General features: G+C 39.4%; 2 protein-coding genes across 2 annotated transcripts; both read right to left on the reverse strand.

Annotated features, from left to right (window-relative positions):
- Positions 1–3,042: 3,042 nt before the first annotated feature.
- LOC109419189 (antigen 5 like allergen Cul n 1-like) lies at positions 3,043–5,616 on the reverse strand. The gene is made up of 3 exons (XM_029864691.2): positions 5,481–5,616; positions 3,747–4,018; positions 3,043–3,687 (listed from the first exon to the last, which is right to left on the reverse strand). The coding sequence occupies exons 1-3, from the start codon at positions 5,497–5,499 to the stop codon at positions 3,178–3,180; spliced, it is 801 nt and encodes a 266-aa protein (XP_029720551.1). The 5' UTR covers positions 5,500–5,616; the 3' UTR covers positions 3,043–3,177.
- A 19,133-nt stretch (positions 5,617–24,749) lies between these two features.
- On the reverse strand, positions 24,750–25,671 carry LOC115262156 (antigen 5 like allergen Cul n 1). Its single transcript, XM_029864342.2, has 2 exons — positions 25,353–25,671; positions 24,750–25,286 (listed from the first exon to the last, which is right to left on the reverse strand). Exons 1-2 carry the CDS (start codon positions 25,632–25,634, stop codon positions 24,813–24,815), a joined length of 756 nt encoding a protein of 251 aa, XP_029720202.2. The 5' UTR covers positions 25,635–25,671; the 3' UTR covers positions 24,750–24,812.
- Between the last annotated feature and the right edge of the window lie 1,797 nt (positions 25,672–27,468).

Raw genomic sequence — 27,468 nt, forward strand, 5'->3', positions numbered from 1 at the left:
TTTTTGACTGCAAGCCATTGAGCTTGGAAATATTTTTTTAAGCAATCAAATAACATCTAAATTAACGACTCATGCAAAATATTTCGTTTTACCTAATCAAATTTGATAGATTTAAGCATTTTATGTTAGTATGAAAACTTGCATGCAACTTTTGGAGGATGACTTGTATGGAAAATATCGTACCTAACATAAATCGCTTAAAAGTATCAAATTCGATTTGGTAAAATGAAATATTTTGCATGAGTCGTTAATTTAGATGGTAATTGAACAACTAATCTTTTGATTGCCCAAAAAAAAATATTTCCTTGCTCTTGAGACATACAAAAAGTTAATTTTTGTTACGCTGTGTAACAATTTCTCCAGCAATTCTTCTAAAAATTACTATACGATAAATATAAATCATTCCATCAGAGGGTTTCCCAATGATTTTCTTTCGAAATTTATTTAGAATTATTTTCAGAAAACTCTCCTTTGATTTCTTTAGGAACTTCCGTTGGATTCCTTAGGATTTGTGATGATAATCCTTTCGAGAGGTCTTCCAGAGATTTCTGCTGAATTTCAACCCGATATTCTTCAGGAGAGCATTAAGAAATTTCTTCAGAAAAAAGTTAAGAAAAATATTCTGGAATTTCAAGAAAGATTTCATTAAAAACTCATATAGAGATTCCAAGGATTCTATCAAAGAAATTTTCATGCTTTGATTCAGGCCTAAAGTGAAAAATTTAATCTAAATGATCATATGACAGCCTTGAACTTCAACTTTTGAAGTGTCCTGAAATTAAAAAAAACATGTTCTTGATGCTAGGTAATTTTCTTACCAAATCGTCCACTGTGTTCCATATTCCCAAAACTTCGAAAAAGAGTAATCCAAGCAAAAAGTGAGTTCTTTATTCATTTTCAAGGAAACCTATTCTTGTAACTGCCGACTTGCTTAGAGGGGAGCTTTCCTGAGACTCCATAACAAAACCTCAAGTTCGGCATGCTTTTTGATCAGTTGTGCTATAGTAGGCATTCACTTAGAGTACAGAGTAGGTTTGACATAAGACTGGCTTAGCATGTAATAAACTACTAAAAAAGCCAGAAGCAAGACGTGTAACTATTGCTATAACACTAGACTTTTCCGGCCTCTTTTTCCACCTACACTTTCCCATATTCTTAATATCTAGTCTAACCTGTCTTATCCATTCCTTACTCCTTCGGGGACCCTTCTGCTCCCACCTTCCACAAACTTTCACCGTTACGTCACAACTTCCTTAACCGTTAAAACGACCAAAACGACAACAACCTGAGTTATCAAAACTTGCAATATCACATCAAAATTAGTTTTCAATTTGCTATCAAACTTTGCTCAGGGTGTCTTGAATATTCAGAATCAATGTGCTACCCAAAATAGCGGGCTTTGCTCTCCTTCTTCGCAGCTCATCCGGTATTCACAGGCTATGGTATGTAATAGTACAAAAATACGAAGCACCCATACAATACTGTTTACTCAATCTTCCTAGTTGGTGATTTCTACACGAGTCTTAAGCATCATGAAGTGAAACATCAGTTCACTGGCCTTCAGTACTCGAGCAATGAGCCGTGATAACGAGACAACGTTTGTATGTCCCCTTTCATCAGTTCGCCATCCTTCCGTCTTGGTGGATCTGCTGTATCGCCACCCCTCTAAGGATACCTGCAGGATCACGATTTCCCTGGAGGGTTGTGGAACTTTATGTGTGGTGGCGCAGTCTATCTATTCTACTGTTTCTGACAACTAACACTCACAAAACACTTATAGTCAGGTTTCCTATTAGACGCAGCCACCCATTTTACGTCCACCCTGGAAAACGCGTCTTATAACCAATTTATTTCATTTTTGTATGTGATAAGTCTGTAGTAAGCACTAACTTGATAAAAAAAATAGCTGGATTTTATGCAAGACAACTGAAAAATTTCGGTTGGCGTAAAGTGGGTGGCCGCGTCTAATAGGAGACTCGACTGTATTCACAAAAAAAAATCAAAAACACTCTGGACTGAACTTCGAACACTTACACACTTTTCGACAATTTGTCTTATCTACGTTTTATCCCTTCGACGTTTTGGCATTCGACGTTTGGTCTTTAGACCTTTTGTCACCCATCTATGTTTAGTATCTGGTTTTGTAAAACAAATCGTACTAAACTCCAAGTTTACATGAAAAAAAAATCACTTTTTAAGGCATGAATACTTTGACGAATAGTTCATTCAGGGAATTTAGGGAAATAAGGGAACAGAAATATCTACAAAAGCACGCTGAAAGATTTGAAATTGGTCAAGCGCTGAAAATGTTATCGGTCCCAAAGGTTATTTTTTGTTTTGCAAAAAAAAAAGAAAATAATAAATGAATTCTTTGAAAATCATATGTTGCCTGAATTTGGAAAAAGTTAATGTTCTAAAGTATATTCGACAACTTTTTACTACTGGAAAATTCAACTTTGAAGCGATTGCGTCACCCTTTAAATCTCTACACTATAAGAAAGGGAAGACGCGAAAATTGTCGCGACCGGAATGGGAATCGAGAACCCACCTTACCGGAATGGCGATCCATAGACATAACCGCTACTCTAACTGGAGACTACTGCTGCAAGTGTTAAGCCTTATAGTAAAAATATAAGTTTGTTTTAGGTCGAGTGGCCAGCACAGTCGCCCGACCTTATTAAGATCGAGCATCTCTGCGGTCAATTTTGAAAATCAATAAGCAAAAACAAACAACCATAATTGATGGTCCCTTTGTGTTTATCGAGCATTTCTGATGAATATGCCGTAACGTATAATCAGTCAAACCCCATCTGCTAGCAGCCGATTCGCGATGAACCGTTGAAGATCACTAAAGTGTTAAAAAAGTGGTGTGTTTGACTATAGAACTTGACACTGCAGAAATGAAAATGAAACACTTTCACTTGATTCTCGTCAAACCCCGTGATTCTGGCCTGAGGATTGTCTCGCATACCTAATTAGCTTAAACATCAAAAACGTCAATCATGATCCTGAGCATTCTTCAATTAAAAAAAATCAGGCAAATCCCAACCACTAATGATTTATTTGTTACTCCTTACCAGACATGGCGTTTTGGTTTAGTAATTTTGGTCTTAAAACTCTAAGTTATCGAAAGTACATAGTTTGTACCATTTCGCAATTTAGCTCTGCAGCACATGCTCAAGCCTGTGGAGCCGGATAGTCGATCAACTGCGGGACCGGTTCATCCTCGTTACACAAACCGGCGAACTTCGGATTGCAGCCAGTCTTGCACTGAGAGCATGGATTACCCTTGACGTAGATGGGGATACCGATGAAGTCGTTGAACGAGTAGTTGCAGACCAGGTACATCTGCAGCCAAGCATCATCATTGGTCCATTGGGCTAGACCGCATCCGACCTTGTTGACCTTATCGCTTCCCAGCACAGCAAAGTGGAACACCATCACGCTCTTGCCCGGATCGTACATGGTGTTGACCATGTTCTTGTTGACATCGTGACGCTCATCCCACCAGCTGCTGATCAGTTTCGGGACCTGATCCTTGACGTCGATCGTATCGGCACTGGTTGCGATAAAGTTCAAGTTCTGACCGGAGTTCAAGTATTTCTGGGTATTATGGCACTTGTCGTGACCTCGTTCACAACGGTTCGCGTTCATCTGAGCCGTGGCAGCCAGATCGTCGTCCCAGGTCTGACAGGAGGAAGTTTAGTTAATGATCGTGGTGTGATTGTTGAATCCTAAAAACTTACCAAAGTGGGCATAGCAGCGGCCTTGGGCAGCCATTTCACCCCTCCGGTAGCCAACGTGCTGCGGTAGTTGTTGTGGGTGTCCAAAATCAGTTGCTTCAGTTCGTCGGTCATTTCGATGATCTTGGCATCCTTCGGGCAAGACTTGCTCAGCTTGCCGTTGTTCCGACATCCGATGTTGGTCATTCCGCCGAAGCAGATCTTATGGTCACAGTAGTCCGGTGCCGTGTGGGCCACTTTGAGAGCGGCCATGACCATCAGTGGCCAAATCCAGACTGATGGGGAAGACAGTGGGAAATATTGGTGAGAACGGATATAGAAGATGGATCAGTGGAAGCTTGCTTAGTTTTTAAATAAACTAGGGTTTTGATGTAATTCACACCCAGCTTAGCATCGACCAATAATGATCGAGTTTATTCGTGCACTTCGCCAAATGTTTTTTTTTGTTTGTTTTAACGAGATTTTAACCCTAGGTTAGTTCATCTCAGGGTTCGTCTAATGTGTCGTGACCAATTTGGTATCATACATTAATTTATCAAGTACATGCTGCCGTGAATCGCAAGTCAGTCCCATCTGTAAAAAGTAGGCATTGAGAAAATGGACTCTAAAGTTTTTAAATTCGATTTCTATGTGAAACTTCAAAAATTCGCCATAAATTGAAAAAATCTGCGATTATCATGAAAATTTCACACATTGTTTCGAACGTGAAAACGTAACAGTGAAAAATATAAAACTGGCTAAAACATTGTTAAGTTTTGAACTGGAGGGTACCCAAGTTCATAATGAGACTGACTTGCGATTACATTTCATTATGGGACAATCTGACTTGGTGTTGTTTATTAATTTTACTGAACAAACTATATATGTTTATTCACGCAGCTGAAAGATCATCCGAAGAAAGATCGAAAACGGTCATTAACTCGTTTTTGTCCAAAATGCAGATGGGACTGACTTGCGATTCACGGCAGCATATCATGTGAAAAAAAATACTTAAAATGATTAGATTCAATTATTGTCTATTTCGGGAACATCCTGAACTCAATTCCCGGCACACCTTCTTCGTGACACAATGGTATTAACAACAACAATTCTGCTAGCTGTTGCTGCGGTTTCCTTCGTCGTATGCAAAACAAGAAAAATGTTCAACTCGTGTAAAGTGAAATTAAAATGTAAAATTTCACGTTATTTTGATGTCCTGTAATATTGGAGCTGGGTATTGATAGTTCTTTTTCTTCTTCTTCTTCTTTATGGCTCTACGTTCCAACAGGAATTTCACCTGCCTCTTTTCAACTTAGTGTTCTTTGAACACTTCCACAGCTATTAGTTGAAGGGCTTTCTTTGCCTGCCATTGCATGAATTTGTATATTGTGAGGCAAGTACAATGATACACAATGGCCAGGGAGTCGAGAAAATTTTCCCGACCGGAACGAGAATCGAATACGCCTTCTCCGGATTAGTAATCCATAGCCTTAACCACTAGGCTAACTTGGTATTGATCGTCTGCATCCATATCTCAGCAATGAAATGGTGCAAACAATGTGGGGTGTTGTGATTTCTTGCCTATATTTATACTGTGTTGTTGAAGAGGCAAGAAACGAAGAATACAACAATATAGGAACCCACAGCGCTTCACTGTCAAAGTTATGTTAAAGGTCAAAGATGCATCGATTCTGGTTTTATAGTGGAATCAATTTCAATTATCACTTTTCAACCCAATTACCAAAAACTCTAGCTTACATTTGACCACAGCAATCATGTTGTCCGAATTTCCTCACTCCTCAAACAGAACACACTCGTTGAGACCGCTAGTACCAATATCACAGTCGTACAGTTCCACTTCGGGACCACTACCGAACTAGATACCTGACCCATCAGTAAACACCTCATTTTATAGCGAAGAAGCTTCCTTCGTGAAATCGAGCTCCACAAGCTGGCTAAGATGGTTGGTGCGATACGCTAATCTGTTCGCTTTTTTCACATTACACAATATGAATAATTATCCTGATTCATGGGATGCAAATCGGGATCCGGGGAGGGTGTGCTTTGCATGCACCCTTGCAAGTTTCAAGTTCCGAGCGTTCCTCATTGACCAAGTAGTATCCAATGCCTTTGCTCCTCTTCCCTTGATCCGATCAGATGAATATAACAAAATCCCGCCAATTTAAGTTATTATTTTGAGCCATCACAATAAGGGTTTTGACTTGACTTGACTTCCGTGGGCATAGAGTATCTTCAGCTTGCTACACGATGGTCATTGGCAGTTCTCAGTTCATTACTGTGGAAGTGCTCATAAAACACAAATCTGAGAAGCAGGCGCTGTCCTTATGGGAATTTTCACCAAGAAGAAGAACAAGAGTAATAAGAATTATCCAGACGGTTTGGGATTCCCTTTGGACTTGACACTTTGAGAAAGTGATCCGGTAGCTTAGATGATTGGAGCGCCCGTCCAGGGAATTGGCAGTCATAGGTTCAATTCCTATCGGAACACCCTACTTTTTCACAAATTAAAATTAAGGTGAATATAGAATGAAGCCACGCCTTGAATTTTCAAAAGCACAAATCTGAAGAATCAAGTATCGCACTTAGCTGAAAAGTTGATCGATTGGTCACCACCAGCGAGTGACCAATCGATCAACTTTTCAGCTTGGTGCGACGTTTGGTTCCTCAGATTTGTGCTTTCAAAAATTCAAGGTGTGTCTTCGTTCTATATTCACCTTAACTTCGTTGATACGTATTTTGTACCTGTAATTTTGTATCACATTCATTACACATTTTCCGTCGGGTACACTGCCAAAGATCCAATCAAAACGTGTGTTGGTCGGTCATATTCGACAGCCCTGGATGATGGCGCGTGGAACCGGGAAAAGTAAGTATGATCGGAGCGTGATATGTGTGCATGAACTGGAGCAGATTCTCCCACGCCCGATTCCATTGCAACCACCCGCCCCTGGCCCTGCCGGGCCGGGTGTGTGGTGGGAAAATCAAACCCTTCTGTTGCTGCTGCTGCTGGTGGGCCTCAGCCGAAGGTGAATTACGTGTGCGTTCGATGAGCAAATGGAAGGGTGCTGAAGGGTGTAGGTACGACTGTACGAGCGAGGCGTGGCGTCAATTGTTGCTCGAACAGATTTGATTAAACGATAACATTGAAACAGGTTCTAAATCCTTTAATAATTGATGCCCGAGGGCTGCTGGTGTGAAAATTGAAGCAATTCCATAAAAAAGCACTCAAGACTAATGAATACTGACTCCTGGGGCGGATTTGATTCTGAACTATACGGGTATGAGTTTAGTTTGAATTCGATTGAAGTGTTTTATGTTTTGCTTACAGAGCATGTGTAGTCAACGTTGTAATAATTTGACACTTAATTTGATGAAACAATAATAATTTGCATAACTTCAAACATCAACATTGGAACTTCCTCAGGGGATCGAAAATGCAACAATTTCATTCGATTCCCTGAGGAAGATCCAATAAGGCTCAAAACGTTGAAAATAGAAAACATATAGTTGATTTTGACCCCCAAAAAGACTGGAACGCGGTGTTAGTTGAATACCTGTAAGTAAAAGACAATCGGGTTAAGTACTGTTTCTTTTAATTCCACTAAGAATTTGCATCCTTTGAGAGATACGTAATTCGACTTCAGCTCTAAGGTCGTCTTCAGTTCTCGTACATGACATTCAAGTCAATAAAATTCGAGCCAAGTATAAGACACTGAAGACAACCTTAGAGTTGAAGTCGAAATAAGTATGAGCCAAAGGATGAAAATTCTTAGTGGAATTAAAAAGGAACAGCACTTAACCTGATTTTCATTTTCTTGAAAAAAATGAGTATTTTCATACAAAAAAGCTTTACGGAGAGGTTACGTAATAAATGGATGCTGCCCAAGTGTAGGGTTCAAAATTTGTTTAAGAGAGATTAAAGAAACCCCCTGAGAGCCCCTGAAATCCCCTGAGACTCCCTGAAACGCCAGTGAGACCCTTTACCCTCGGTATCAACCAACCGGTCAAACTTCCTTAGGTTGAAATGTCACACGAGCGCTGCCATTTGATCATTAAGCCAACCTCCCAGTCATGTGTTTGCCACTTGTGCCGCTCATTTCAAAGCACCCCCCATGAAATACCCGGGACCCCTCAAATGCCCTGGAAAGCCCCTGGGACCCCTAAAATGCCCCTGAGACCACCCGAAACGCCCATTAGACCTTGTAAACTCCCGTGAAACCCCCCTGAAACTCCTTTGAGCGCCTCTGAAGCCTGCTGGAGACTCGTTGGAGCCCCCAGAAACTCTCTGAGACCCTCTGAATCACTCTGAATCCCCTTGAATCGCCCCGAAAACCTCCTGGTATCCCTCCGAAACGCCCCTGGATACCATGAAACGCCACTGAGACCCCCTTAAAAGCCCATGACACCCTCAAGAACTCCCCTGTGTTCTAAAGACTCTCAAATTGCCCTTGACGCCCACTGAGGCTTCCTAAATAGCCTCTGAGACCCACTGAAGCGCTCCAGAAACCCACTGAAACGATCTCGAGGATCTACAAGTATCCCCTGAAATCTCACGTCAGGTCCCCTGAAGCAATTCTGAGGGCCACTGAAGCACGTCGCTTTATCGAACCAGGAACGTCTCTAAGCAGTCCGATACGACACTAGGGCGTATCTCAATGACAGACTGGTGTCCTTGTAGTAGCGACATGGTATTACACCAGGAACACCTTTCGGTCTCGTAATTCAACAGGTCACCACTAACGACGCTGTCTGAATTTTCTGCAGACTACCTTGGTTTGATCTCTATCTAACAAGCAGTGAGCCGCACATCTCTATCTAACAAGCAGCACCACCCTAAACCGGGTCCGTCTTTCACAACTTTATCTCTCTTTCGGCTCTTAGATGCCAATCTCCCGCACTCTCGCGGCCTACGAACAACAATGGTGCTTCGAATCCAGTTTGACTTTCTATTCTGCAGAGTTGTAACTTGTTCTGTAGCTTAGTTGGGTAAAGCGCCGAACTAGCGATAACGGAGTCGTGGGTTCAAATCCCACCAAAACAAGTGGTAATTTTTCACAAATTTACCTCTCAATTTGCCAATTAAACGTACTTTGCCTAAAAATACTTCAAGCTGTTACGTCTATTTCAGACATACTAGCCGACTGGTATAGCTGGAAAAGGGCAATAAAATCATTGTGATTTCAAGGTCGTTTCAATGAGTTTACGAAGCTTTCAGGGGCGTTTCGAGGAAATTTAGGACAGTGTCGTATCAGAACGTTTCAAGAACACCCTTTAGTCAAAGGGTATTTCAGGGGCCTTTCAAAATATATGTGATGGGGTTTCTAAAAATCTTCCGAAACTTCCTGAAATGCCTCCAAGATTCCCCCGAAACCCCCTTGGATCCCATGTAACGCAACTTATAAGGTCCGAAAATTCCTAAAACTCTTCCGTTACGCTTTCGTAACGCCTCTGAATCCGCCTAAAATCCTCTGAAACCCCCTCGGACCCCATGTAACGCACCCGAAAGGCTCCGAAGCCCCCGAAATCTCCTCCGTGACGATTCCGTCACGCCTCTTAATCCCGCAGAATATGTCCTTCAACTCCCTCAAATGCCTCCGATATCTCTCTTATACCCCCGTCAGACCTCATGTAACGCACCTTTTAATGAAAATTTCTTCATAGGTGTGGTTCAAATATATATGAACAAAAACTAAATAGGGAACGATCGGTGAAGTACCAAATTTGTAGTAATGAGCTGAATTTTTGTATGGAGAGAAGGTAGGTTCCCATTTCTGTAAGAATTCGTGCAAAAATCGTAGGTTTTATCATTCCTTGTCTAATTTGATACTGTTTGAGCAAAACTTTGGAAAATTTTGCTGTTGAAGAGACAAGAAATGGAGAAAACAACAACACAGTTTTCCACTGTTTTGTTCAAACAACATCAAATTAGACAAGAAATCATAATACCTACGATTTTTGCACGAATTTCTTGCAGAAATCGAGAACTTACCTTCTCACCATACAAAAATTTAGCTCATTACTACAAAAATAGTACTTCACCGATCGTGCCCTATTGGAAATAATCTGGGTCGCCTAATTTTCCGGAAAACTCCAGTGGAAAACAAACGTTTTCCACAAACTCCACCTATTTTCAAAAATCATAACTCAAGAACGAAGCATCGTAGACACAATGTTTTTTTTTTTGTGAAATCCAAAGCAAATTTTCACAGCAATTCAAAAAAATACAAAATAAAAATTGTTTTCCACAAAATTTTCCACTGTTGAGGAAAATCGGTTGGAAAAGTCGGAAAACTATTTTTCGAAGTCCGGAAAAATTCGCAAAAAAATATATTTTTGAAAGGAAATTTTACAAGCTGATCGGGACAGTCAATATTTTAACTTTCCAAAAAGTGTTCAACTAGCTGTAACTTTTCGAAAAAGGCATCAAATATTCTCAAATTTTTACTGGAGGTTCATCAGTAAAGTAAATGTGTATCAGTGGTCCAAAATAAGAAAAGATCGGGTCATTCTCCACGAAGTTATAAAGATTCTTGAAAAAGGTAAAACTATTCGATAGCCAACTTTGAGCTATTATATCTCCGGATTCAATGAACCGATTGAAATGAAATTTTGACCATTTATGACTTATATAATAAGCTATGAAAAACCATTGACTTAACTTAATATTTTTAACACGGAAGAAAATAATAACGATTAGATTATTTTTTAATAAAACACCAAATTTTCCAAAATATCAACATCGTTTCAAAATTAAAGATGCAAATTATAGTTCAATTAATTTCCCTCTAATTGACTTATATATAAATGTGTTTTGAAGGAAAGTAACAACAAAGCTACCAATAAATTGGAAAAGTTATAGAATGCATATTAAAAATGGACCAATTTACTAAAAAATCGTGAAAAAATTAAAATCGCTATAATTTTGTCTCTGGTTAAAAATTTCAAGTTAAGTCAAATGTTTTCTAGAGTTCATTATATAAGTCATAAATGGTCAAAATTTCATTTCAATCGGTCTATTGAATCCGGAGATATAATAGCTCAAAGTTGGCTATCGGATAATTTTACCTTTTTCAAGAATCTTTATAACTTCGTGGAGAATGGCCCGATCTTTTGAACCACTGATGCACAACTAGTTGATGCACTCACAGTAAAAATTTGAGAATATTTGAAGCACTTTTCGAAAAGTTACAGCTAGTTGAACATTTTTTGAAAAGTGAAAATTTTGCTTGCCCCGATCATTTTGTCTATCCCCTGTATATTCTGAAAAATTTTCAAGATATGATTTTTCTCCGTTCCTGAGTTATGACCAATTTTGTGGAAATTGTTAATTTGCAAAACAGTAGACCGTATGAATAAAAGGAAAAATTTCATCAGCTTTCGAACCTAGAAGAATTTTACCAGCTTTTCATGGGTGATTTGATTTAATTCCAAATATGGGCTTCACTAGGTTTGTTGGTGTAATAAAGAATGACTTGATGAATCCACGGTGACATCCCCCCACGAGATCCTTTTGGGATTCCATAGGAACTCCATCGCGGTTTCTCCACAAATTTGTTCCAGGACTCGTCTAGGAGTGTTATATGATATTTCTAAGGAGTTCTTGATGATTCTCTGGGGTTCTTCGAGGAGTTTCTTCTGAGATTCCTAAAGAGATTCCAGCTCTCACCTGGATTCCTCCAGAAAGTACTCCCGAGATTCTTCCAGAGTTCATTCTGGGATTTCTCAAGGTGAAACATCAAGAAATCCCATTGCAATTTTGCATACAAACTTTAGAGACACAAATTGGACGAACGCAACATCGAACCAAGCTGCACTTGTTTATCCTGGCTCTACTCACTTGAAAAAAGCAGCAGCTTTTCAAAATTGAGCGCATTTGTTTACGAATTTTGAAGATTGGTGCTCTTAAAAACGTGAGTAGCGATCCAAGTCGGTCATTGTGGCAGCCATATTTGATTTTTCTGATGTTTCCCCTTAAGGAATACCTTCTAATATTACTTGAGGGACTTTTTTATGCCTTAATCCTCCAGGAATTCCATCCCAGATTCTCATTAAAGTTTCTTTTGGAACGTCTTCAGATGTTTTTTTTTACATTTAGGAGGTATTCCTGGGAATTCCAGCAATTACACCCGGGATTTCTTTCGAGATTTCTATAGGAGTTCTCTCGGAGCTTGCTTCAGAAATTTTTCCGAGGTTCATTCAGAAACTCCTTCCAAAATTCTGTCAGATAGTCCTTCCAGGAATTCTATGCTTGATTCCTCCCGGAGTTTCTTCTGGGATTTCTTCAGGAATTCTTTATGAGATCCCACAAAAACTTCTTTCAGTATTTCTCCAAAAACTTTTTCGGGATTTTTCCTGCAGCTTCTTCTGAGATTCTTTCAGGAACTACTTCTGGGGTTACTTCAACAATTCCTTTCAGGATTGCTACGGTAATTCCACCAGAAATTCTTCCGGGATTCCTCCGGAAATTTTTATTGGGCTTCTGTCAGGTATTTGTTCTGGAATTATCTGAAATTTCTTTTTGGAACTCTTTCTGAGATTTCTCTAGGAACCTATTCTGGGAAATTCTTCTGGAAGTCTATTAGAAACTGCTTCCAGGATTTCTTCGGGAGCTCTTTCAAGGATTCATCTAGGAACTCTTTTCTGGTTTCCTCCAAGAATTTCGTTTTGAATTTCTGCAGATCCTTCTGAAATTCCTCTGTGAGTTCATTCTGAAACTCTTTAAAATGTTTCTAATAGAAATCATTTAGAAGTTGATTAAGAAGAGTATTTCTGGCGTTCGATTTGAATAGGTCGTATGTTTGCTCTTATTCCTATGCAGATTCGACCTATTCAAAACGAACACCAGATTTTGAGAAATTCCTCTAGTAGTTTCTGATTATAGAACTCTTCATGAAGTTCTTACAGAATTTTTCCTTGAAGAAATACTCCACCAAGTTCCTTCTGGCTTTCCGCAGAAGCTTTTAGGGGAATTTTGGAAGGAATTTTTGGAGATTTCACGGAATTGTATGAGAAATCACGGAAGAAATTCCTTGAAGTCCCAAGAGGCAATCCCAGAAGGAATTCAGAAAGATGGATGAGATGGATCCTGTTAGGAATCTCAGAAGAAACTCCTGGAAGGACTTCAGAGGGAGCTTCAATAGAACCCCAAAAAGAATCTCAGAGTTAGCTTCCTGAGGAAAAACAGAAAGAAGTCCTAGAAAAAAATGTGGAGAATATAAGAAGAGATCCATTATTTGTCACGCAAAAATTGTTCAATTTCAACGTCCCCCTCCTGCCATGTCACACTTTTTGTAAAAGACATCTTAACATTTTTTTTATCGTTACACTTTGTTTCACCCCTCCTCCCCTCATAAAGCGTGACGTAATTTATGTACGTTTTTTATGTACTTTTGAAAATCTCACATTGCATCTGCTTTTAATTACACCTGTCACAATAATGGGTACAACTTAATGAAACAATGCCAACAGAGCCGTCCACTCATAAAAAGGCACTTATTCGAATTAAATGCATCGATTGAAATGTTCGGCTTGTACAACGCTGACTCCATCCCCTTTTCCCCAGAACCTCCGTTATTGAGAAGTACAACATCAATATTGGGACATTCGGTCATTTTATCCGACAAAAAAAAACCAACAATTTTCTCGCACTCATCATCGATCAGCGATCCATACCCCGGTAATTAAATTTATCACGTACAATCTCCTGTAGCTGTGGAATAAATATATCTTTTTTTTCGTTTTCCATACGTTCCCTCCCACAAACCACCCCCTTGCAAAAAAAAAAAATAACGAGAACAATGATGGCGATTAATTCAAATTATTATCACTTTCCATCCCTTTCCATCCTCACTTTTGTTTCCACGTTTTCCCACCCATCAAAAAAGCAACATTTGTGTGATTGTTCAGCTGAGTTTTGTTTTGCGTACGTGTTGTACCTGAGTACTTGGAATCGGTTTACGCCCAAATTACGATAGGGCTCTCCTCTCGTTGCTGTATGCAAATATGGCACAATGTAATTTGTTCAAATATGAATGCGTCAATTAAACACGCATTTGTATGGCTTGCCTCTAGTTATACTTTTTTTTTGCTGGTGGCGTAACATGAGTGCGTTGTTTTATGGGAACGGATCGTTATCGCTTCGGCAGCGCTGGTTGGCTGGTGGCAACCAGTTACCTGTTACCAGGGTCTGATGATAATACTTTCCAGGTGATGCCGATAATGGAAGCCGTGAACACGTTTTGTAAACAACAGAATTTAATGTAGAAATGTGGTGTCGCTTAAAATTCTGCTTAACATTCTATTCTTCCAGTTGAATATAATGAGGCTAGGTTGAATTCTGGATAATGCGCTCCTCAAACACTTCGGGGTTTATGATAAAAAGTCGAATGGACAAAAGATAGAACAGACAAAGCTTCGGTGGATATAGGATAGGATGCTCGGTCAAATGCTCGGTTGAGAAGTCCCAAAAAAATGACCACGTGGTTTATGGACAGCCCCTAACCTCTTCCCAGAACCTCCAATCTCTACCTCCCCGTGGCACCGGTTGGCAGCGAGCAACCTCAAGGAAGTGCGTGTAACCAACCCCGACATGAACTCAGGTTGTAGGCTGACGGGGAGCGAGAGGGTTTGCATCTTCAAGCCTGACCCTTAGTTTGCCATGCCAGGGGAGGCTTATCGACGTTTGAGTAATAGTGAAGGACTCTTACTTCAACTGTACACCATGGTCCACCGGAAAGTTATGGATCTGGTGTCCAGCCCTACGAGCCAGTCGAAAAAAAAATATTGTACCTTAAACTCAGCAACAGAATGATACGAACCCAGAGAAATACCAATGAATCCTACGAATAGAAGGGACTCAAGTACGTGAAATTTCTGAACTCTCAACTTTGCCCGCATACTCGCCGTTCTACTGAAGACCGGGGATACGGCATCGTAGCGCTGCAGGATGTGTGGACAGTATCCATGGTGCAAACGTTTAGAGGTACACTGGAACCTCTCTGAAGGTAATAAGTCGGAACTGCCTAAGAAGAAATTTTATCTAAATGGATTTCAAAGTTGCAAAGAAGTTTAAGGAGGACTAGAAGCTTTAAAGAGGGGAGGGTTCATTAGGAGTTTCAGATAACCTAAGGGAGTTTCAGGTGGGGTTGTTAGATTTAGTCAGAGGTGCTCCAAGGTATTTCCGGCAGTGGTATCATAGAGGTTACTTCAAGCAGCTAATTGAGTAACCAGTTCTTGAAATAAACAAAAAAAAAACAAAAGTAATTTCCTACCAGTATAAGCGTCAATGGATTACTCCACAAAATTCTCCTCAAAATTCTCCATGGAGTTTCTTACAGAGCTTCGAATATTTCATAAGCTATTTTTCCGAAAATTCTCAAAAAAAAAAAATATTTCAGAAAATCTTGCAAGAATTTCTTTAAACATTCTTTAAGAGATTCCTTCCACTGGTTTCTTAAAAAAATCCTCCATCAATTCCTTCAAAATTCCGTACTACAATTCCTTCAGGAAATCGTCCTCGAAGCAATCCGAAAATAAATTCAGCGATTCGTTCAGAAAATGAAAAATTCAGAATTCTTCCAGAAAATTATCCACGATTTTCTCTAGAAAATCTTCCACTGACTCCTCCTTTTTTCAGATTTTTTCCACGGATTTCTTAAAACATGTTCCTAGACATTTCTTCAGATTTTTTATGAGATATCTTCATAAACTCATCCAAGGATTCAATAATCTCTAAATCTTTTATGTAATGCTTTCAAAACTGCTGAGTATTTTCAGAAGGTCCCCCTAGAAATTCTAATGGGGATTTTTTTTTATTACCGTACGGGTTTGGGCCGAAGGGTCTCAAATTTTCATGAAACTTTTTCCAAAGACAGGGCTCATGGATATATGAACAAAAAAAATGAGGAAAATTCAGAGTCGTCTATTTTCCCAGAAAACTCAGGTGGAAATTTTTTGTTTTCCCCTGACACTACTTACTTTGAAAAATCGTTACTCAAGGAGGGGGCGGTCCAGAATGTCGAATTGTTTAAAAATCCATATTCACTCAAATTGATGTGGTCAGGGCGTTAACAGTGTGCACCCAAAATAACCAAAATTGGTATTTTATTATATTTCGCATCCTGAGGGGGCGGTCCAGAATGTCGAATTGTTTAAAAATCCATATTCATGATGTGGTCAGGGCGTTAACAGTGTGCACTCAAAATAACCAAAATTGGTATTTTATTACATTTTGCATCCTGAAAAAAAAATTTTTTTTGAACTGAAGAGCTGGTTACTTAGTGAGTAACTTGGAGTAACCACGATGACACCACTGCTCAAGAACGAAGCATCGTAGAAACAAAGTTTTTTATTAGAATATGAAAGCAAAACGTTTCCCACAAATTTTTCCACGGTTGAGAAAATTCGTAAAGAAAAGCCGGAAAAACTATGCCCAAACTCGTTGAAAATTTTCAAAAAAATATTTTTTAAAAGGTAATTTCATAAGCTTTAATCGTTGAAATTTTTGGAATGCATTTTTTTTTCGTTTTTGAGTTATGGCCAATTTTGTTGAAAAATGCCCAAATGTGCCATAAAAGCCTTTTCTTTGAAAAATCATAACTCAAGAACGAAGCATCGTAGAAACAAAGTTTTTTAATGAAAATGAAAGTAAATTTTTTCAGGAATCCAAAAAAAAATATGAGATGGAAAAAGTTTTCCACAAAATTTTACACCGTTGAGAAAATTCATAAAGAAAAGCCGGAGAAACTATGTCCGAACACGTGGAAAATTAAAAAAAAAAGTATGTTTAAGAAGGTAATTTCATAAGCTTTGATCGCTGAAATTTTTGGAATGCACTTAATTTTCGTTCCTGAGTTATACTAAATTTTGTGAAAAATTACCATATAATATAAGCTTACTTCTCAAAAATATTTTTTCGAAAATTTTCCACGAGTTCGAGCATAGTTTTTTCGGCTTTTCTTTACGAATTTTCTCAACTGTAAAAAAACTTGTGGGAAACTTTTTCCAGTTTCTTTTTTTTTTTTTGATTTCTGAGAAAATTTTCTTTCATTTTCTAAAAAAAACTTTGTTTCTACGATGCTTCGTTCTTGAGTTATGATTTTTTCAAAGTAAGTAGTGTCAGGGGAAAACAAAAAATTTCCACCTGAGTTTTCCGGGAAAATAGGCGACCCCGAATTTTTCTCATTTTTTTTTGTTCATATATCCATGAGCCCTGCCTGTGGAAAAAGTTTCATAAAAATCTGAGACCCTTCGGCCTAACTTGTGCGATAATAAAAACCCAGATTAATCCACCTAGTGGTGATAGTGCCTTTCTCGTCGAATATGTACTCAACATTTTTTCCGGCCATAAGCCGAAGTGTTCCTGAATCCTGAGAATACTCTAGAACGGAATAAATCTCATTTTCTTCTTTTGTCACAGTGCTCGTTGACTCGTCAATGAGGGGTGGAGTTGATAAATAATAAATGTATTTGATGAAAAAATTCTTAAAAAAATTAAGCAAAACCGCTTAAGGCGAAACTGGAAGCATTTCCTAATTTTTTTGGTTTTTGAATTTTTATAAAATAACGAAGCAACTTTTTGTGAAATTTTGTTCAAACATGGTTTCTGCAAAAACGAAAAACATTTTATACCGTGTAAAAAATCAGAAGATACCCTGATCCACACTCTACATGTGCACGAAAATCGATTTTGAAAATGTTGCTTCGCTATTTAATAGTACATCAAAAACCAAAAAATGAGGAAAGGCTTCCAGTTTCGCCTTAGCTCATCGGTTTTGATAAAGAAAAACTTCTGGAAGACTCTAATTTCACTTTAAAGTTGATAAATCTATTGGTTTATTTATTTGTGCACTTCTTCAAGATGTTGAATTCCGACCAAAATTTCCAAGAAGGGACCCCTCTGGACTTAACCCTCTAATACCCAACCCTGCCTTTAGACGGGGTATAGTTTGAGCATTTTTGTAATTTTTGTTTAGTGGAAAATCAAAATTTTGATATTTTTGGCTGATATTTAAGACTGTTTTGTATATCTTAAATAGTTTTTGGTGTATTTTAAAGCGTATTTACATTTTTTTTAAATCATTGAAAAATTGATGTTTTAGACACCTTTTAGAAGTCATTGTTTATTTTGTATTGAATCGCTGCAATTAACATATTTTAAAGTTTTCCCAAATCATTCTACCCAAGTTTAATAGTTTAAGCCTTTAAGGGAATCGAATACACTCTAAAATTATTTTCCTTATAATTACACGGAAAAAAAAATTTTCTTTGAAAAAAAAATAAAAATAAAAATATTTCAACAATAATCATAAAATCTCAAAATGTTTTCATCTCAAAAAATCCGTACCCCAAATAGGCTTCCAGGAAAAATATAAAGTTGTGGGTATGTTCAAAAATAAAAATTAGAAAAATCAAAAACTGAAATTCACGAAATCGATAATTAAAAATAATCATCATCCAAAACATGTTTAAATCGATTTTAGATGACGAAAAATTATATTAAGATCAAAATCAAAAATTTGGGTATTAGAGGGTTAAGAGAAAATCAAAATTTGTGTCAGCCTTATTCAGAAAAGCAAGAATTTTATCAAAGCCATAATTGAATTTGGAAACTTATTGATGGCTCATATTCCGACGCTATGTTAAACGTATAGGCCGAGTTGAAAAATATCAAATCTCTCAGTTGACTGCTTGACCACCTTCACTAGCACTGGATGCCGATCATTATCAAGACATTTCGGCAATTTTTTTTCTGCGCACTTTAGCCTACATTTTATTATCATTAGTTATAAGATTCATGTAAAAATTGACAAAAAAAAGTGCAAGCAATCGAAATTCCCCTATTAAAGCCCATTCAAATTTCTACCGTGTTACAAAGCGCGAGGACTCAACCAGTTGCATCAAAATTGTTCGCAGTAATTTTGGACGCAGAAGGGTATTGGTGCTATAAAATTTAAATTTTTCCATACAACGTTGATCCATCCTACTGTAAAATGACGCCTCAGGAATCTAAAATGATGTAATTTGACAAGATCGTTTAAATTTTTATCAAGATTTTGTTCTTTTACACATATTAATCGCTTGCATCGATTTTGTTCACCTGCGTAATTTCAGCAATGGGCCCAACTCTGATTCTGCAACACTGCCGGTAATCTTAAGTGTGGTCAGAGACTATTTTCTTGCTGCCTGTGTAACTGGTTAACGAACATTTTTGATGATTTGATGTTTCGCATGCATGGGTTTGGTTTTGTTTTTTAATTGGTCACTTCCGACAGGACACCTGGAACCGGTTCCGGAACACAACCGGTTTGGATACGGTATGAAACTGTTTTCTTGCTTATCGTTCATCTGGTTATCGAAAAACCCCGCTCTTCCATGTGTCACATGCATGGGCTTGGTTTACTTTTTTAATTGACCACTTCCAGCGGGACAGCTGGAACCGGTTCCGGAACACAACCGGTTCAGATATAGTCTGAAACTATTTTCCTGCTTACCGTTCATCTGGTTATCGAAAAAGCCGCTCTTTGATGTGTCGCATGCCTGGGTCTGGTTCACTTTTTTAATTGGCCACTTCCGGCAGGACATCCGGAACCGGTTCCGGAACACTACCGGTTCAAACTAGGTTTGAAACTATGTTTTTGCTTACCGTTCATCTTCTTCTTCTTCTTCTTCTTCTTCTTCTTTATGGCTCGACGTCCCCACTGGGACTTGGCCTGCCTCGCTTCAACTTAATGTTCTTTCAGCACTTCCACAGTTATTAATTGAAGGGCTTTCTTTGCCTGCCATCGCATGAATTTGTATATTGTGAGGCAAGTACAATGATACACTATGCCCAGGGAGTCGAGAAAATTTCCCCGACTGGAACGGGAATCGAACCCGCCGTCTCCGGATTGGCGATCCATAGCCTTAACCACTAGGCTAACTATGGAGACCCCCGTTCCGTTACCGTTCATCTGGTTATCGAAAAAGCCGCTCTTTGATGTGTCGCATGCCTGGGTTTGGATCACTTTTTTAATTGGCCAATTCCGGCAGGACATCCGGAACCGGTTCCGGAATACTACCGGTTCAAACATGGTCTGAAACTATTTTCCTGCTTACCGTTCATTTGGTTATCGAAAAAGCCGCTGCTTGATGTGTCACATGCCTGGGTTTGGTTCACTTTTTTAATTGGCCAATTCCGGCAGGACATTCGGAACCGGTTCCGGAACACTACCGGTTCAAACTAGGTTTGAAACTATGTTTCTGCTTACCGTTCATCTGGTTATCGAAAAAGCCGCTCTTTGATGTGTCGCATGCCTGGGTTTGGATCACTTTTTTAATTGGCCAATTCCGGCAGGACATCCGGAACCGGTTCCGGAATACTACTGGTTCAAACATGGTCTGAAACTATTTTGCTGCTTACCGTTCATTTGGTTATCGAAAAAGCCGCTGTTTGATGTGTCACATGCCTGGGTTTGGTTCACTTTTTTAATTGGCCAATTCCGGCAGGACATCCGGAACCGGTTCCGGAATACTACCGGTTCAAACATGGTCTGAAACTATTTTCCTGCTTACCGTTCATTTGGTTATCGAAAAAGCCGCTGTTTGATGTGTCACATGCCTGGGTTTGGTTCACTTTTTTAATTGGCCAATTCCGGCAGGACATTCGGAACCGGTTCTGGAACACAACCGGTTCAAACGAGGTTTGAAATTATTTTCCTGCTTACCGTTCATCTGGTTATCGAAAAAGCCGCTCTTTGATGTGTCGCATGCCTGGATTTGGTTCACTTTTTTAATTGGCCACTTCCGGCAGGACATCCGGAACCGGTTCCGGAATACTACTGGTTCAAACATGGTCTGAAACTATTTTCCTGCTAACCGTTCATCTGGTTATCGAAAAAGCCGCTCTTTGATGTGTCGCATGCCTGGGTTTGTTACATATTTTTAATTGGCCACTTCCGGCAGGACATCCGGAACCGGTTCCGGAATACTACCGGTTCAAACATGGTCTGAAACTATTTTTCTGCTTACCATTCAACTGGTTATCGAAAAATCCGCTATTTGACGTGTCGCATGTATGGATTATGTTCACATTCTTATTTTGCCACTTCCGGCGGGACACCCGGAACCGGTTCCGGAACACTACTGGTTCAGATATAGTCAGAGACTATTTTCCTTCATCCCGTTCATCAGATAATCGAAAATGCCGTGGTTTGATGGGTCGCATGCATGGGTTTGTTGCATTTTCATGTCTGGCCCCTTCTTGGGGTACCGGTCCGGAACACCTAAATGGCCATAACTCCGGAACGGCTGGACCGATCTGAACCATTTTCAATAGGAAACAATGGGACAATGTACCCCGTCGAATGAACCATCGGTCGTTGAAATCGGTTCATATTTACTATCTAAAAATGAGGTGACCTTTTTGTACACATACACACACACACGCACACACATACATACACACACATACACACACACACACACACACACACACACACACACACACACACACACACACACACACACACACACACACACACACATACATACACACAGACATCATCTCAACTCGTCGAGCTGAGTCGATTGGTATATAACACTTGACCCCTCCGGGGGCTCTATCAAATTTTCGTTTTTGGAGTGAACATATAGCCTTTCGGTACACCTTGGTGTACGAGAAAGGCAAAAAAATGCCTAGTGAGAATTTCTCCAGAAATTTGTCGAATTATTATTTTATAATTTCCATTAGTTCTTCCTGAAACATTGCCAGAGATTACTTCAGAAATACTTCTAGAAGCTCGTTTAGGAAACCCTTCTATTGATTCCTTTATAAAATTAGTATACTTCAGAAATTCCTTCAAACATTGTTTCGAAAATTCATCCAGTGTTTTCTTCAAAAAATCTTCCAGAGATTCATTCAGAAATTCGTTCAGGAAGTCCACCACAGATTTTTTAGCAATTGCTCTTTTATTTTCATTGAAAGTTTTCGCCAATATGTATCCAAGAACTTCTACAGGGATTCATCCAGAAAATCCTGCAGGAATTCTTTCAGGAGTTCATTCCTTCAGGATTTTCTCCAGATATTTCTCCATGTATTTTCCCATAGAATTTTCTGACATTTCTTGAAAGGATATTGATTGATTGATTGATTTGTCTTTATTTAAGAGACTTTCAGCCCCACCGAAAAGATAACTCTTAGAATTTCTTCGAATTCTTTGGGGAATTTATTCAGAATTCAATCAGATTTATTCATAATCTTCACAGAAGTTTATCTAGGCGTTTTGATATATTCCTTCAGAAATTTCTTCTGAAATATTTCCAAAAATTATTTCAGGAATACTTTCAGAATTCCACTTTCTCTTTTTTTAGAATTCCGCCCAAGACTTCGCTGGGGAATTTCTCCGGATATTTATCTAGGAAGTTTTTCAAAACTCCTTGATGTGATTTTTTTCACTTTCTTTTATAGATTTTCCTCTGGAAATTCATTTGATTTGATTGATTTATCTTTATTATAAAAACTTGCAGCCCTTGACTAGTTCGTCTCGAAATTCATTTGAAGATTTCCTAGAAGAATTCTTGAAGAATTCTTGAAAATTATGTGGAGCAATTCTTGGGCAAAAATTCTTGGGATAACTCGTTAAGATAGCCTGGGATTACTACCTCAAGAAACTTAAGATACTTCAAGGATGAAAAGAATTCCAAGGAAAAATCATTAGAAACTTATTGATAAACTGTACAGGTTAATTCAAGGAAAAATTGCTTGAGATATTTCTGATTACACATGAAAGAAAATGTGAACGAACTTCCGTGGCAATCCTTGAATGAATTTTCTATATTACCGCTTAAAGAATCATAGAAAACCCCAATAAAAGTTATAAGGTTTTATGACGGTTCTCAAAACCTCTAAATAACTAATTGGTCATTAAAATGTTACTTGGGTTTAGTGGAATTGCAGGGCATTTCACAGGTTGAAATTAAAATGCCCCCTTCGCGTGGGTTTCAGAGGCGTGTTTCAAGGCATTTCAGGAGGTTTAAGATGGGATTTGGGTAACTTCACTGATTCTAAGGTGACCTTCACGGAGGTTTAAGGAGGTTTTCAGAGGCGTTACAGTGCGCTTTAGTGTGTAACACTGTGTTTTAGAAGGTTTTGAGGAATTTTAGGGAATTCAACTGGCTTTCAGTTCTTCCCGGGGTTCTGGGCGTTTCAGAGGCGTTTCAAGACGTTACCATGTGATTTTGGAGGTTTCAGAGAGGCTTCACAAGCTCTCGGGTTAGCTTTACGGAAGTTTTAGGAGTGTTCAAAAACGTTTCAAGGCGTTACAATGCGTTTCAGTACGTTTAAGGACATTTCTAGGCGTTTCAGTATGTTTCGGATGAGATTGAAGGTGTTTCACAAGCTCTCAGTTGACCTTCACGGGGGTCTCAGGTAGGTTGCAGAGGCGTTTGAAGGCATTTCAATGCGATTCAGAAAATTTCAGAGGCGCTTTAGGGAAATTCAGAGGTCCTTTAGGGAAATTCAGAGGATGTCAGGTGAACTTCATGGGTGTTTCAAAAGGGTTTCAGTGACATTTCCAGGCGTTTAAATACAATTTAAGGCGTTCCAGGGGGTTTAAGATGGGTTTAGGGCTTCACAGGTTCTTATGTTACCATAACGATGATTTCAGGAGGTTTTGAGAGGCGTTACAATGCGTTCCAGAGGATTGGGGGGAGTTTCAAAGGAGTGTAAGGCATTACAAAATGAGTGTTTAGGGCGTTTCAAGGCTTTTCAAGACGAGTTTCAGTGGGCTTCTGAGGCGTTTTATGGTGGTTCAGGGCGCTTCAGTGTGCGTCAGGATGTTTTAATAGGTATCATGGGCGTTTCGGATGGTTTCAGAAGGGCTTGACGTTTCAGACTAACTACGTTTGTAAATCACACATGCAGCACACATGTTACAAAAGAGTCACGTGGCGCAGTTTTTTTTTGTTGCGTGCGAGTCAAATTCAAGTAATTCTAACATGGGGTAAAGAGCACTGAAATAATAAACCTCATTCAAACACTGAAATTGAGCATGTGCATCCGATGGCTTATGCTTAAAAATGTGTATGAGCCTTTTCAAATTAACACCACTGCAGACGGAATCACAAATCGAACATGTACTGATTTATGGACGGCACTTCTCCGACATTATGGACGTCAGGACCTATCGTGGCGTTGCCATCAACACTGGTCAAACTGCGCCCAAATCTCTCCGTCAATGTACAGCAACCGGATATCGCAACTGCATACGCGCAGATTTTTGAAGCAACTTCGCCAGACAAGCACAGGCTCGATGTGTTCCTTCTAGAGAACTGCTGGAAGTCAAAGCAACCATCAACGACGCAGTCGAGAGCCCCATCGAGTACGTGGAACGGGGTCAACGGAACGAATGGTTCGACGAGGAGTGCAGCGCGATTTTAGATGAGAAAAATGCGGCGCGGGCGGTAATGCTGCAGCAAGAAACCCGGCAGAACGTGGAACGCTACAAAAAGAAGTGGAAACAGCAGACTCGCCTCTTTCGGAAGCTGAAACGCTGCCTAGAGGAAGCGAAGTTTGAGGAAATGGAACTGCTGCTGTGCCGTTTTCAAGAGACACAGAAGTTCTATTAGAAACTCAGTGCATCCCACAACGGCTTCGTGCCGAAAGCCGAAATGTGCCTCGACGGATAAACGTGAGGTGATCGAAAGGTGCAGGCAGCACTTTGGCCAAATCCTGGATGTTGCAGAGAACTCTGGCACTCAGAATCAAGGTAGTGGAAGAAATAAAAATTTCAGCCCGGTGAAGGATGGAAACTTACCACCCAATCACGGTTGCGTAATTTTTTGATGTATGGAAGTAAATTTCACGTAAGTTTGACACAATGATAACGTCAAATTAATTCCTATACTACCAAAATCTAGAGTAAGGAAATGTTTGTATGTAACCACTTAACAGTATTTCAAATTTCTTTTCGGATGTTCTGTAAGATGAGGCCATCGATGGAGTATTCGGCAAAAACTTCAAAGAAAATGTTTTCCCATTACCTGAATTTTATTTGTCTGCTCATCGTTGTACAACTCGAGCCTCTCAGCGATTTAAGCGACATCAACTGCCTCGTCCTTGTTGCACAGCCCATCGTACTTGCTATCGCATCCAGACTTGCAATCCGAGCACGGTGCTCCCTCTTTGTAGATGCTCGTACCAATCATATTAGTGTACGAATAGTTACAGATGAGCAAAACCCACAGAAAATCGGTTTGCTTATACTGCACCATTGCACATCCAAGCCGACTGGCATTCGAGCGAGTCAACATCGTGAAATGCAGCGCCTTGTACTTGCCCCACAGCTTCTTAACCAGCTTGGGACCGGCAAAGTGACGCTCGTCCCACCACTCCTGGATCAGCGTCTTGATCGTATCCTTCACCTCGTACGAATCGCCACTCGTTGCCCACGATGCGATGTTCTGTCCGGAGTTCGGGTACTTTTTGGTGTTGTGACACTGGTCATGCTCGAACTCGCACCGATCAGCATTCAACTCCGCCAGGTAGGCCAGATCATCGTCCCAGTCCTAGGGGGTTCAGAGATAAGAATGACATACCGTTTCCTTGGAAATTAGTCTACAGAAAAAACTCACCATCGTCACCATGTTGGAAGCGGTCGGCAACCAATTCAGCTCTCCCTTGGCCACCTGGTTGCGGTAGTTGTTGTGCTCGTCCAGGATCAACTTCTTGAGCTCGTCGGTCAGTTCGATCTTCTTGCCCTCGTTGCAGTCCGGAGACAGCTCGTTCTTGGCGTTGCATCCGATGTGCTGTACTCCTGGATCACACAGGGACGAGTCACAGTAGTCCTCCTGAGCAACTGCCGCCCCGAGCAGGCCAGCCACGAGAGCCAAGCACACGATCACTTGTCTGGACATCCTGGAGCACCGAATTTCAACACTATGCGGCCTCCTACTAGATTCCTGGCATTTTATAGTCAAATTGGAGCACCAATTACCGAGGAGTATTGCTGTTGCTAAGAAATTCAATACCCGGTAGATCATGCGCGCACTTTAGCGCATTATTGCGCGAAAAACGCGCTGTAATCCAACACTACGCTCCCTTGCAAACAAACATCTCAAAATTAGGTTCACCATGGACAATACAGTATAATCGAATGGCGATAAGAATCCTCCAATCCTTGATTGCAGGCCATATCGTTCACCCTCGGGCTATGTGCAATACGGAGGCGCCCACTGGGTAATTGGTGCAGATAATCGTATTTCTCAACAACCTCAATAATTGGGGGTAAATTCAGTGCAAATGGATCTACTCTACCATTGTTTCCAAGGCCCGAATCAGTTCCTTATACAATACCGGTACGATACCGGTGATTACTTCGAGGTATAGGCATATAATTATGTTCGAAATTGTTATCGATTAAACGATCTTTATGGTCGATTGTTCGAAAGTACAATTGGAGTTACAATTACCGTACGAGATTGGATAAACTAGATTTTAGAAGTACAAAGTGAGAATTATTTCATAACATAGTGCATTTGAAGTTACTCACTTGCTTTTTTGCATAACACAATAAATACGATGATTAATCTACTGCAATGATTCTTACACATTAGTTCGAATGAACCGTTCGACCAAATGTTACTAGCCCAAATCTGATAAGTTGAAAGAAATTCTCAAAAAATTTATGTTGAAACTAATAAAAAAAAATTCAGAAATTTCTTCAAAAAATCCTCCCAGGATTCCTTCAGGGATAAGTAGGAAATTCCTTGAAGGATTATTGCTACAGAAGTTTGTGCAAGTATTCATTCCTTCATATTCCAACTAACCCCTGTGCTGAAGCTTTATTGCATGCAGATATACTGTGTATTTAGAGCAATCAATACTTTACATGAACACTTACGGTTGATTTAAAGTGGAAATGGCAATTATGCGACTGAATTAAGATTATACCAGTATAATCTTAATTTGATTCTATAATTGCATGTAAAGTAATGATTGCTCTAAATACACCGTATATCTGCATGCAATAAGGCTTCAGCACCGTGGTTACTTGGGGTGTTTTTTTCTCCAAATATTTCTGAGGAAATTCCAATTGACATTTTATCAGAATTCACTCCTTGAGTTTTTCCCCGGGATTTCTCCAGAAATTCTTCTAGGAATTTCTTCAAGTATTTCTCCAGGAAATTCTCCAAAGATTTCCGCAAAAGAAACCATTTCAGGAGGTTTTTTTCACAAATATCCGTATATTTATTCAGAAATTCCTCCTAGGTTTTCTTTTTAGAAATTCCAAAATTTTCCAGTATTTTTTTCAAAAATTATTGTTTGAATTTTCCGTTTCTCTCTCAGGGATTCTCTCAGGTATTAATTAGTCCTCTTCAAATTTGAAAAAAAAAATCATCTGAAGTTCCTCCAGACATTTCTCCATAAGTTTTCTTTCAAATATTGCTACGGATTCGTTCATATCTTTCTTAGGGATTCCCAAGAATTTATACCAGTGATGAGTTTTAGAGAATGGTATATATACCCTTTGCAGGTTTCTTCAATTATCCTTTTTTTCTGAAAAATATTTCGGGATTCTTTAATGAATTCCTTGATGATTATTTTTAAATCTCTACAGAAGTTTTTCCAAAATCATCCAGTACCTTGTCTAAAATTTGTCTGCACAAATTTCAAACCTTTCTCAGGGTATCCAGAAATTTCTTAAGTAGTTTTTCCTTGGAACAACTTTCAAAGATCCTTCAACTGTTT

The sequence above is a fragment of the Aedes albopictus genome, chromosome 3 (assembly GCF_035046485.1).
Source record: "Aedes albopictus strain Foshan chromosome 3, AalbF5, whole genome shotgun sequence".
In the NCBI taxonomy this organism is placed as follows: domain Eukaryota; kingdom Metazoa; phylum Arthropoda; class Insecta; order Diptera; family Culicidae; genus Aedes; species Aedes albopictus.